General features: G+C 47.4%; 1 protein-coding gene across 3 annotated transcripts in view; it reads left to right on the forward strand.

Moving 5' to 3' along the window:
* Positions 1-13678, forward strand: part of ACACB (acetyl-CoA carboxylase beta) — a 122681-nt gene that overhangs the window by 37241 nt on the left and 71762 nt on the right. For 2 of the 3 annotated variants that reach the window (XM_036085976.2, XM_078060860.1), the window contains 9 exons: positions 910-1042; positions 3902-4040; positions 6422-6531; positions 6745-6826; positions 8101-8199; positions 9865-9974; positions 10080-10190; positions 12531-12740; positions 12961-13131. In XM_036085976.2, coding sequence (XP_035941869.2) covers positions 910-1042; positions 3902-4040; positions 6422-6531; positions 6745-6826; positions 8101-8199; positions 9865-9974; positions 10080-10190; positions 12531-12740; positions 12961-13131 — 1165 coding nt within the window. Of the gene's footprint in view, positions 1-909; positions 1043-3901; positions 4041-6421; positions 6532-6744; positions 6832-8100; positions 8200-9864; positions 9975-10079; positions 10191-12530; positions 12741-12960; positions 13132-13678 lie in introns of those variants that run through there. The other variant, XM_078060861.1, reaches the window with a different exon arrangement.

Raw genomic sequence — 13678 nt, forward strand, 5'->3', positions numbered from 1 at the left:
TTCATGAAATCCCAAATACGGAATCTGTATTGAGAGGAACCTGCGTTGAGAGGTTGGGGGACGGGAAGCAGGTGGGATGGCCAAGAGTGCTCATTCCTCATCTCTCAAGATCAAAGATCCATTGATGGTGTCACACAAGAGGATACACCTAATGGTGACATTGTTTAGAACTACGGAAAGGTGTAAATGCCAGAAAAGTGATTTTCTCTGTTGTGTGGTTCTGGAGGGGATGGGGCAAGGAACCACCATTTGGTTGTTTTACATTTTTTTAAGATTTTATTTATTTAGAGAGAGCACACGAGCAGAGGGAGAGAGAGAAAATCTCAAGCAGACTCCCCATTGAGCATGGACACCTCCCGCCCCGACCCGGGGCTCGATCTCAATGACCCTGAGATCATGACCTGAGCTGAAATCAAGAGTCAGACATTTAACCGACTGAGCCACCCAGGCGCCCTGGTTGTTACACATTTTTTGGTTTTCAGTTATAAAAGTTTTGAGATGCATGTACAGAAAAATGCATGAAAGAGATCAATACTGTTTAGTAAGTCTCAGGTATTGGACTGTGTGGACTTTCTCCCTGATCATAAATCCCCCTCCCCCATAGGCTTTTTTGTATTATTTGAGTTTTTAAATTGGGAGCATAGCAAGTGAAAATTAATTTAAGATTAAAGAGCTCAACATACAGCTTGGGTCAGGTCAGGGGATCGCTTCTGCTTCATTCCTGCACCAGCCTCTTGAGTCTCCTTGTGAAACGCTTCAAGGTCCCCAGGGAGGACTACAAAGCAGAAGGGGTCTGATGGGCTCCCGCTTCTCTGTTGATGTTGATTTTGTAGGTGCTGGGCTCCTGACTCTCTCCCCGAGTGGCCCAGGCTTCCTGGCTCATCGGGGTCTGTCCTCTTCCCTCTGCAGACCCAGCATGTCGGGACTCCACCTGGTAAAGAGGGGCCGAGAACTGAAGAAGCTGGACCTGCACAGAGACTTTACCGTGGCCTCCCCGGCTGAGTTTGTCACGCGCTTTGGGGGGGATCGGGTCATCGAGAAGGTACAGATGGGGTCCCAGCAGTCGGGGTGGGGTGGGGCCCCTCTTCCCAGCTGGAAGTGAGAGAACCTGCTTCGGGCTCATGGTCACGCTGCAGAGAAAGGGCCAGGCCACCCTTCTGTGAGTACTGGCCAAGAGCTACGTGCTGGAATTCATCACCTTTCACCCTCCTGACAGCCAGAAGCAATAGGTGCATGACCCCCCCATTTCATGGAAGAGGAGATTGAGGTTTGCAGAGACCCCGAGGTTCCTTCGTGCAAGGGATTGCTTTCGAGGTTATTGGGGGCAGGCATAAAACCCAGCTCTGGCCTTCTGAGGGGAAAGCTGCAGCTGTGGGATTAGAACAGCAAGCCAGCCTGCAGTGGCTTTCTCCCCTGGGGGCTCCCAGAATGTGCTGGAACAAATGGGGCCCAGGGAAACTGGCTGACCTGGGGTCACCCAGAGCCCTTCCTTCTTGACCAAGCCTTGCTTTGGTAATAAGATTAAGAAAACCAAAGCCCTGCTGTCCCGTCATTGCTGTTTGGGAGGCATTTCTGAAAGGAGAGAACACAGAATCTGAGCCCAGGGCTCTGGGCTCCATCTGCTATGGCCACTCACAGGATATGACACCTGGGCTCAGTTTCCCCTTCTGTAAAATAGAGGCAGTCACATTCCCAATCTCTAATGAGACTTGTCCTTCAGGGCAGTCATGAAAATTAGTCAGCAATGGAAGGGCCTTAAAATTACATTCTTGCTATATAAGTCAGAGCTTTGAAGCCATATGCCCTTTTTTTTTTTTTTTTTTAAAAACAGGAACACTAGAGCTTGGTTTTATTTCTTATAGATCGAGCCAGGACGTTGGCCAGTCTGAGATCCTTATGTGGAGATGAAGCTCAGAGAGGGAAGGGGTCTGCCTAATGCCACACAGGAAGTTCATGGCACATTAAGAATTGAAACCGGACCTTTTCTGTTGCTCTCAGTTGCTGAGGACAGCCAACATTACTGCCTTTCCTCTCCACCGAGTCCGGGGCCTTTAATCTCCAGAATACAGAGGCAGCCACGGGAGTGGGGGCAGTTCAGAGCACAGATCTGACTGTGCAGGGCTCAGGAGTCACATCTCTGCCACTTACTAGCTGTGTGACCTGGGGCAAGTGCCTGAACTCCTTGAGTTTTAGTATCTTTAACCCCTAATAAAGATAAGAGTACAATCACTTTCAAGGGTTGAAGTAAGGGTGAAGTGAAGTAATGCTGGTGAGATATATTGTACTGTAGCTTGGTATATACTAGGCATTCAAAAATGTTAAGTGCCAACAAAGGAATCAAAATCATTCATTCATCCCATCCTGTCCATCCTGTCCATCCATCTGTCCATCCATCCAGCCGTCCTCTCGTCCATTCATCCATCCTCCAACCATCCATCCATCCTTCTATCCATCCACCCATCCATTCATCCATCTTTCTGTCCATCCATCCATCCACCCATCTGTCCATCCGTCCACCCACCTATCTGTCCATCCATCCACCCACCTATCTGTCCATCCATCCACCCATCCATCCACTTGATCCTCCGCCTGACCATTCATCCATCCATCTACCCACCCATCCATATACCTACCCATCCATCCACCCATCCGTCCATCCACCCACCCCTCCAACCATCCATTCGATCCTCCGCCTGACCATTCATCCATCCATCCACCCACCCACTCACCCATCTGTCCATCCATCCACCCACTCACCCATCTGTCCATCCATCCACCCACCCACCTATCTGTCCATCCATCCACCCATCCATCCACTTGATCCTCCGCCTGACCATTCATCCATCCATCTACCCACCCACTCACCCATCTGTCCATCCATCCACCCACTCACCCATCTGTCCATCCATCCACCCACTCACCCATCTGTCCATCCATCCACCCACTCACCCATCTGTCCATCCATCCACCCATCCATCCACTTGATCCTCCACCTGACCATTCATCCATCTATCTACCCACCCACTCACCCATCTGTCCATCCATCCACCCACTCACCCATCTGTCCATCCATCCACCCACTCACCCATCTGTCCATCCATCCACCCACTCACCCATCTGTCCATCCATCCACCCATCCATCCACTTGATCCTCCACCTGACCATTCATCCATCCCTCTACCCACCCATCCATCTACCCACCCATCCACCCATCCACCCACCCATCTGTCCATCCATCCATCCACCCACCCCTCCAACCATCCATTCGATCCTCCGCCTGACCATTCATCCATCCATCTACCCACCCATCCATATACCTACCCATCCATCCACCCATCCACCCATCCACCCACCCATCTGTCCATCCGTCCGTCCACCCACCCCTCCAACCATCCATTTGATCCTCCGCCTGACCATTCATCCATCCATCCACCCACCCACTCACCCATCTGTCCATCCATCCACCCACTCACCCATCTGTCCATCCATCCACCCATCCATCCACTTGATCCTCCACCTGACCATTCATCCATCCATCTACCCACCCATCCATCTACCCACCCATCCACCCATCCACCCACCCATCTGTCCATCCGTCCATCCACCCACCCCTCCAACCATCCATTCGATCCTCCGCCTGACCATTCATCCATCCATCTACCCACCCATCCATCCACCCATCTGTCCATCCATCCATCCACCCATCCACTCACCCATTTGATCATCATCTATTCATGCAGCCAGCAGATTTTGAGCACCTCTCTGCCAGGCTGTGTGCTGTAAAAATGCAAAGAGGTACCTGAGGAGGCTCTGCAGCTGTGACATGGACCCCAGGGTAGCATGCAGCTCCCAGCACAGGTAGGCGTGCAGCTCTGGCCCCTTCCTCATCTTCCCCGTCCAGGTGCTCATCGCCAACAATGGCATTGCCGCCGTGAAGTGCATGCGCTCCATCCGCAGGTGGGCCTACGAGATGTTCCGCAACGAGCGGGCCATCCGGTTTGTAGTCATGGTGACCCCAGAGGACCTGAAGGCCAATGCAGGTACCTGGGCCTTGACTCCTTCCCCTCCTGCCACCCCCTGTCCTTACCTGCCCTCACCTCTTCCATTATACCCAGGCAAGTCCACCCTGGACCCCAGAGTCCCAGGGTACCCCTCCTGAGCCCGCATTTATTTGCCTTTCCTTCTTTGTTTAATTAAAAATGCAAGTGGTTACTATACAAAGTGGAAATCCCATCTCTGAGAAATGTCCATGTTACAACAGATTGGCCTCTCCTCGTCCAGGTGTTTCCCCCACAGATGTCTGTATTGTACTTCAATCATGCATTCTTCGTTCATTTGTTTTCTATGTCTATTCACATAGATCATTCTATAAATAACTGTTGGACGATTTGCTTTTTTCCCCTGAACAATCGTATCCCCTTACAGACCTTTATCCACACAGTAGCCAAAGTGATTTCTTAAAAACACAGCTCAGGTCCCGTCAGCAGTTCTTTAAATGCTTAAGAGGCTGCTGTGCTGTCCCGGGGCTCAGCCCTGCACAGATGCAGTCTCCTTCTAACTCAGAGGACAGATGTGATTGTCAATCATATTTTATAGATGAGGCAGTCGAGGCACAGGGACAGAAATCATTCACCCAGGGTCATACAGCCAGTATGTGGCTCAGGCAGGATGGGAACCCACAGCCTTATCGTGCGGGGACTCCCATCACGCTCAGACCAAAATTCCAGGTCCTCACTCAGGCCAGTTAAGGTGCCACATGACGTGGCTCTGCCGGCCTCTTGGCCCCATCCAGTGCCCCTGCCCTCCAACCCTGCGTCCCAGCCACGCTGGCCTTGTCGCTTCCTGGGCCAGCTGAGCTCTTTCCTTGGAACCTTGGAACATGCTGGATCTTCTGCTGACAGTGCTTTTCCCTGAAGCTCCTGGCGCAGCAGGCCTCCTCCCCTCCCTGCCCCAACCTACTGGTCGCGTCCTCCCATGTGGCTTTCCCAGAGGGCCCTGGCGCTGACCCCAGCTTGGTGTTACTGTGTCTATTTTCTTGCTTATCTTCTCTGACAGTAGAGAAAAACTCAGGGACGAGATGGAGCTTGTCTGACTTCTCACTCTGTCGCCTCTGGGACCTCCCCTGTGGCCGACACTCTTGTGTTCCATAAACATCGGAGGCGGGCAGCCTGGAAGGAAATGCCGCTCTTGGTTCTCTTTCAGGATCTGCACATAAAGTTCCACACTGTTCCTTCTCAGGATCCCAGAGAATTCCATAGTACAGAGAGACTAGCCTTGCCTCTGGCTCGAGTCTAGCATTTCACACTTCAAAACACTGCCCGGTGGACATCCTCTCAACATTACTCTTCGGCTTCATTGATAATTAGGGTTTTTTAGGACGTATTTATTCCTAGAAGTGGAATTTCTGGCCTAAAGGGCGTGAGTATTTTAAGATCAAAACATCGTATTGTATTCAGCCTTAAAAGGGAAGGAAATCCTATCACATGGTACAGCGTGGAAGGACCTGGAAGACACTATTCTAAGTGCAAGAAACCAGTTACAAAAAGAAAAATACTCTAGGATTCCCCATAGATGAGGTCCCCAGAGTCGTGAAATTTATAGACACAGAAAGATGACAGTGGCCGGGGGCTGCAGGAGGGGACAAGGGGAGGTGTTGTCTCATGGGTAGAGTTTCAGATTTGCCAGAAGACAAAAGTTCTAGAGATCTGGTTCACAATAGTGTGAATGTGCTGAATGCTATTGAACTGTACCCTGGAAAAATGAGTTAGATGGTAAATTTTATGTTACCTGTTTTTCACCATGATTAAAAACATTGTAGGGGTGTCTGGGTGGCTCAGTCAGTTAGGCGTCTGCCTTTGGCTCAGGTCATGATCTTGGGGTCCTGGGATCGAGCCCGGCGTCAGGCTCCCTGCTCAGTGGGGAGTCTGCTTCTCCCTCTCCCACTCCCCCTGCTTGTGTTCCCTCTCTCACTGTCTTTCTCTGTCAAATAAATAAAATCTTAAAAAAAAAACCCAAAATAAAAAACATTGTATTATTTAATGGCAAAACAATATTAAGATAAACTGGAAATAGGGATTAATTGAACACCCCTCCTCTCATCCCAACCATTCTGATAGCTTCTTTCCTTCTTTCTTTGTTCCCTTCCAGGCCTTGTCCTGATGCCTCTATATTTTCCCATAGCGGACATCACGTTCAGTTGTCTTCACATGATGATCCACACCTTTCCCTTGCGGCCACAGAAACTTCTCCGTTTCTGGACATCCTCTTAACATCACTCTTCAGCTTCATTGATGACTAGGGTTTTTTAGGACATATTTATTCCTGGAAGTGGAATTTCTGGCCTTCCTTTCAGTAGCTGTAGGTAGTCATGCAGTGAACTTCAGCCTCTCAGTTTTTCTTTCCTTTTCTCATCTAATTTCAGAGTATATCAAGATGGCAGATCAGTATGTCCCTGTCCCGGGAGGGCCCAACAACAACAATTATGCCAACGTGGAGCTGGTTGTGGACATTGCCAAGAGAATCCCCGTGCAGGTAAGTCGGACGGGATGCCCAGTCTGCGTACTGGGGGGATGATGCTCTGAGCTGTGGAGCAACTCACTCCTGCAATTCGGAAGGGTCAGAGGCTCCAGGTCCTGCAAGACTCTGAAATCCAGAGCTGATGCGACGCCGCGAAGAGCTTTCGGTGTGTGACGGGAGGGGGATTCTCGAAGGAAGATCCTCATTCCCACCTCTCTATGTTTACAGGCGGTGTGGGCTGGCTGGGGCCATGCTTCCGAAAACCCCAAACTGCCGGAGCTCCTGTGCAAGCATGAGATTGCTTTCTTAGGTAGAGTGAGTGTCGCCGTCTGATACGGGGGAATCGGGGCGTTGACGGGACACTCTGCCAGGTCACTTTCTCTTTCCAGTGTAGCCCTGCAAGGTGGGGGTCAGTTTAATAGCCCCACCTCTCACCCTTTCATGGTCAGGAGCAAGCCAGTCCAGGGTGGGAGGGGCGGTTGGCCAGCCCAGGGACATAGGAACTGTTGCCATGGGTCCCACGGGAGAAGGATGCTGGGACAAGCAGAACTCTCTGCTCGTGCTCCTGCTGGCACCAAGATACGAGCCATGTTCAGATTTCTGACTGGGTTTGGAGGTCACATTTCTGATAAGCCCGCGCCTTTCTTGGGCTATTCTCCGGGCTTTGGAATGCCCTAGCATTTTGGGACCAGAGTCCCTCAGCTCTATGACTTACAAGGTAAAAATGATACTGTCTATGGGGTCTGTCTGTTTTAGGGTTTGCATTTGTAAACTTTGTGTGTGCTCTCATGCTGTCTGACATCTTTGCATGATGTAGGGGAATCATTTACCATCCACAGTAAATCCCTGTTGCTGTTCCTTCATGCTGGGCCTCCAACACACACCGTATTTGAAGCAACTCAGTACAGATCAACACCTGATATCCCAAGGGTCTGACTAGTAACTTGTGCTTGCTTATATTTTCTCTGTCCATAGTCTTTGACTGGCTGTACACGAGACCCTCATTATCCCTTAGCTCCTCTGGAGCTTGGTGATCCAGCCCGCAAGCCATCAAACTACAGCCCACAGGCCAAGTCCAGCCCACTGCCTGCTTTTGTAAATGAAGTTTTACTGAAACACAGCGCAGCTCATTCATTTATGTATCGCCTATGGCTGCTTTGGCCCAACACTGGCAAAGCTGAATATTTGTGACAGAGACAAGCAGACCCACAGAGCTGAAAATATTTCCTATCTGGCTCGTTATAGGAGAAGTTTGCTAACCCAGGGTCTAGTTTTTTGAGGTGCTAGCTTGCCACCTTTGGTCTAGCTTGTTGCCTTCTTCCTGAAAAGCGAATTCTGTGTATGCCTCATAGCTTAGGTTATGACTCAGACCAGGTCTACAAGCCACATGTACTAAGAACAGCAGACTTCAACCACATCTGATGAAGTAGCAGACTAACAGATTTTTCCCTTCCCCGACTTGATGTTAAATTCCTCGAGAGCTAGGATCTGAGTACTTTTCTTTGTGCATTTGGCAGGCACTTGGCTGCGAGGGGCTTGTGACTAACTCGATTCTGCCTTCCCCTTTTGTCCCTGATTCCTCAGGCCCTCCCAGTGAGGCCATGTGGGCCTTGGGAGATAAGATCGCCTCCACCATTGTGGCCCAGACGCTGCAGATCCCAACACTGCCCTGGAGTGGAAGCGGTAAGTGGCCTGAGCTTCACTTTGGGGGATCTCTTCCACCAATATGAGCAGAGGGGGTGACAGGAGTATGCTTTTTTTATTCTTTCATTTAAAATTTTTTAAAATTATTAAAGCAGTGGTACAATTTCATTGTAGACAGCTTAGAAAATATAGGATTACCAAAAAAAAAAAGAAGAAGAAGAAAAGAAAAGAAATAGAAATCATCCATAATCCTATGACCTGGTGTTGAATATTTGTTATATTCTAGGTGCCTACCTTTGCAGCGTTTTTTTTTTCTAGGCACATCCTTTAAAAAGCCAGAGATCTTATATTTACTATAGTTTGTGACTTATTTTTTCTCACTAACCCTTCTATGTCAATAAATACACTTTATGACATTTAAAATGTCTGCATAGGATTTTATCATATAGATGTACCATAATTTACTTAACTAGTCCTCTATGGTTAGATATTTAGGTTGTTTCCAGGTTATTTTGCTCTAATTTTAAAAAATACTAAAGGTAGGGGCATCTGGGTGGCTCAGTCGATTAAGTGTCCCAACTTCTGGCTTGGGTCATGATCTCAGCGTCCTAGGATTGAGCCCCTCCTTGGGCTCTGTGCTCAGCAGGGAGTCTGCTTCTCCATCTCCCTTTGCCCCTCTCCCCCACTCTTGCTCTCTCTCTGGCTCTCTCTCACATAAATAAATAAAATCTTTTTTTTTTTTTTTAAAGATTTTATTTATTTATTTGACAGAGAGAGTCACAGCGAGAGAGGGAACACAAGCAGGGGGAGTGGCAGAGGGAGAAGCAGGCTCCCCGCCGAGCAGGGAGCCCGACGCGGGGCTCAATCCCAGGACCCTGGGATCATGACCTGAGCCGAAGGCAGATGCTTAACGACTGAGCCACCCAGGCGCCCCATAAATAAAATCTTTTTAAAAAAATACTAAAAGTAATGGAGTCTTGATAGTCTACTAGCTAAATTTCTATGTACTTTTTAATCATTTCCTTAGGATAAATTCTGAAAAGTAGAATTTCTAAGATAAATTAAAAATGAACAGGAAAAAGTCTCAGGAGTTTCCTCTCCAATTTGATTTTTTTTGTCCAAAGATGGAATTTTAAATTCGGAATGGGAAGTTTATTTGTTTTTAATCTTCACAGCGTTTTAGAAAACAGTGATTTACGTATAAATGACTTCAGTGGGTAGAGTTGGAATTTTTTTGAGTTCAGGTTAATATGGTTGTTCGTGATAGGCTCAGTCTGAATTTCTTTCTTTTTTTTTTTTTTTAAAGATTTTATTTATTTATTTCACAGAGAGAGATAGCAAGAGCAGGAACACAAGCAGGGGGCGTGGGAGAGGGAGAAGCAGGCTTCCCGCTGAGCAGGGAGCCCGATGCAGGGCTCAATCCCAGGACCCTGGGATCATGACCTGAGCCGAAGGCAGACGCTTAACGACTGAGCCACCCAGGCGCCCCTCAGTCTGAATTTCTTAAGCTTGATTTCCCATTCAAGGTTGAGTCAGCCCTTAAGAAAATTAAAAGCCATTGTGGGAAGCTGAAGGACCAAGTCGGTATACTATTGGTCCAGCACCCAGGTCTGGAGAGGCTTTGGTGAGGAAAGGCCCTGTGGTTTCTGTGTTGTGTTTCTCTGCCACCCTTGGGAGGATTCAGCTTTTTTTGTGACTCTCTAGGTCTGATGGTGGAATGGACAGAAGATGATCTGCAGCAGGGGAAAAGAATCACTGTCCCAGAAGATGTTTACAACCAGGGTTGTGTGAAAGATATAGATGAGGGCTTAGAGGTAAACGCAGGGCTTGGGAGGCCAAGGTGCTGGAAACTTCTCATTGTTCTTTTAGCTTGGAAACTGTCTACCTTCTAAAGAGGTCTGTTTGTCCTTCACCCCCAGGTGGCAGAAAAAGTTGGTTTTCCCTTGATGATCAAAGCATCGGAAGGCGGCGGAGGGAAAGGAATCCGGAAGGCAGAGAGTGCCGAGGACTTCCCAATCCTTTTCAGACAAGTGAGCTCTTCTTGCTGAGCATTTTTCCATATATCTGTGGGAATTGCGTGTATTTAGCTGTTGGCCACCAGATTATGTTCATTAACATTACTGTGTCAGAAGTCAACAGGACATTCATGGGAGCTGGAATATTGCTGTGCTGTGTCCCGAAGCACATGTGTACGTTCTCACACACAGAAGTCCCTGGTTTGGGTTGATCCATATACCATGTCCTTAGATGTTCAATCCTGTGAATCCACCTGACTTTAAATGATTTCAGAGATACAGGGCCGGAGTATCTATCTGCTTGTGACTATATTCATGTCTATTGGAAGATGGGACATTTTGTAAATTTTAGTAGTCTTGGTATTTTTAACCTTTCTAGATGATTGGCTTTTGTTGTAGGAATGAACCATGTATTTACTTATTTGTAGCTGGGTTTTCACTTTTAAAACCTTATGCCTGTTACAGTTGCCCATTGGCAATGTTTAAAAAAGGGTAGGCTAACGATCTTCCCATTCTTAATGCAACTATTTTAGAATTTCTAGGGTTTCTTCTAGACCTTGTTCACGTGCATGTTTTAAAGAGTTGTATTCATTCTACATAGTGTTTTGTTCTGCATTTAAAAAAATTCTAAATTGTAGATCACGGACATGTTTTCCATGTTGTTCCAATCTTTACAATTATTTTGATGATTGCCTAATATTCCCAGTGTGTCTGTAGTTTTCCTTATCAAGCCTTTCCTTTTTTGTGAAATGTGGGGCTTATTTCCATTTCTGTTGTTATGACTATACTATAACACAATATATTTCATAATAATATATAACATCTATAATATATATTATAGAACATGGAACATAAATAATACTTAGCTTTTTTTTTCTTCTTCTGAATTATTTTCTTGGGTAAAGACCACATGCCAAGGACTTAGTTAAATAGCATGCACATGCACTTACAAAAACATGTCAATAAATTGCTTTCTAAAAAGGTTTACCAATTAAACCGTTCTGGGCAATATATGAGTGTTCTATAAAGTAGTGGTTTCACTACCGCGTGTCTCCACTGGGGTGGATAGGTTTTTGGGGTACTTTGCAGGGGAAGAAGTTCTGTTTACTTGAAAGTTGCATAAGTAGTATGGAGTCCCCATCTATCCTTGGTTTCCCATTGTTAATATCTTCCATTAGCTCTGCCATGTTTGTCACAACTAACAGATTAACAGGGATACGTTTCTATTAAGTCAGCTCCAGACTTGACTCAGATCTCACCACTAATCTCTTCTTTCTGTGTCAGGATCCAGTCTTGGATCCTCCATTACATTTAGGGGTTGTGTAGGTTTAAAAGCTTTTTTTTTTTTTCCCCTTTCTTTAAAATTATTTTTTAGGGCAGTTTTCAATTCATAGCAAAATGGAGTGGAAAGTACAGCGGTCCCATATACCCATGCCCCCACACACGCACGAGCATGTTTCTTTTGATTACATGGGTGCAATATGAAAATGTTCTTATGAGAACATTCAAACGCTTTAGGGATATGTTAAGCATAAAAAAGGAAAATTCTCTTTTTACCACCACCTCTGAACTTCTTCCCTTTCCCAGATGTAACCAGTTTTTTTTAAGAATTTTTAAAAAGATTTTTAAAAAATGTTAAAGTAATCTATACCCAACGTGGGGCTTGAACTTACAACCTTGAGATCGAGAGTCACGTGTTCTACTGACTGAGCCAACCAGGCACCTCTGTGTATACTTTTATATAGGTGTTCATAACAGCTCTGTTGTATTTTTTATATTAAGCGGGGCCATCCCATATATTACTGCGGCTTGCTTTTAAAAAAAAAAATTATTAGAAATCATTCCATGTGAACACTTTTTTTTTATATCATTAAGAATTTCTGGACAATTGCCTTTTAGTCATCAAAAGAATGACGTAAGTCTGTCTGTAGGTTCCACCGTGCACAACTGGCCAAGAGAGTACTATTTAAGAAGGAGGAAAAGAAAGCTGCCGGGTGGCACGTTTTCGTCCTATTTTTATTCAGAAAACATTCTGTGTGTTTTGTGTGTTCCTGAAGGTGCAGCAGAAAACCAGTGTGCAGTTAACTCTTAACCACATTGAACTCTTACCCAGTATGTGCCCAAATCCTAACAGCACATTATCTTTAGAAAAATGGGATTGTGGGGAAATTCCACCTTCTACATGATGTATTTTGACAGTGTTGGACTTAAAAAGTCAAGGAGAAAGGCATGTCCGCGCGAGAGAGGTAAAACAAAGCTAAACGATCAGCAGGATCGTGGACATATCTTCAGAGGACTTCTCGCTCCGGCCCTGGTCCCCCAGGGTAAATCGAGCCACTCTGCTGTTCCCCCCAGGTGCAGAGTGAGATCCCTGGCTCCCCCATCTTCCTCATGAAGCTGGCCGAGCACGCCCGACACCTGGAGGTGCAGATCCTCGCCGACCAGTATGGGAACGCGGTGTCCCTGTTTGGGCGTGACTGCTCCATCCAGCGGCGGCATCAGAAGATCATCGAGGAGGCGCCGGCCACCATCGCCATACCGGCTGTGTTCGAGTTCATGGAGCAGGTGGGCTCCGCCCAGCCAGCAAGAGCGCCCTACCGTCCCCATTGCCAGTGCGGGGTGGGTGTCCACGAAGACACCCGGGGCCCATCGTAGGGAGTGCGATCTCTGAGGTCCCAAAGGATGCCCAGCAGATCTTCAGCGTTTGGTGGGGGACCTACTCAGCCCCCCATGAAGATGATCCAAGAAAACCACTGGAGACCCTTCAGGCTCTGTGTCTTTGCAGTGTGCCGTCCACCTGGCCAAGACTGTGGGCTACGTGAGCGCGGGGACGGTGGAATATCTCTACAGCCAGGATGGCAGCTTCCACTTCTTGGAGCTGAATCCCCGCCTGCAGGTGGAGCACCCCTGCACAGAGATGATTGCCGATGTCAACCTGCCGGCCGCCCAGCTACAGGCAAGGACCTGGGCGCAGAGCCCTGGGGTTTCTTCTAGCCGGGCCGGGGTCCCCGTCCTGCTCATAGTAGACCGTCCTGCTCCCCTCTTGGAGGGCTGTCCCTGGGGAAGTGAGTGTGTTGTGTGAGTAGCATCGAGAACCATGCAGGCGGAGAGCCTTCTGTGGAGTGGTTCGTCACCTTTGTCTGGCTGTGTGGCCCTTTGAGAAATGGGCAAAAACCTGTTGAATTTCTCCCTGGGGAAAAAAAATATGCTTTGTACAGTTCCAGGGCATTCGTGGACCCCCTCTTCTCCATTCACATTGAACACATTGAGAAGTATTTCTCAAACTTTTTTTATAACTGTCCCCATAAGGAACCTTTTTAGACACTTCCCCCCCTAATTTCTCCCCTTATAAAATTTTATTTATTTTTTATTTATTTTAAAGATTTTGTTTATTTATTTGACAGAGAGCAGGAGAAAGAGTGAGAGAAAGCACGAGCAGGGGGAACAGCAGAGGGAGAGGGAGAAGCAGGCTCCCCACCGAGCAGGGAGCCCAACGCAGGGCT

Source organism: Halichoerus grypus, chromosome 13 (genome assembly GCF_964656455.1).
Source record: "Halichoerus grypus chromosome 13, mHalGry1.hap1.1, whole genome shotgun sequence".
NCBI lineage: Eukaryota > Metazoa > Chordata > Mammalia > Carnivora > Phocidae > Halichoerus > Halichoerus grypus.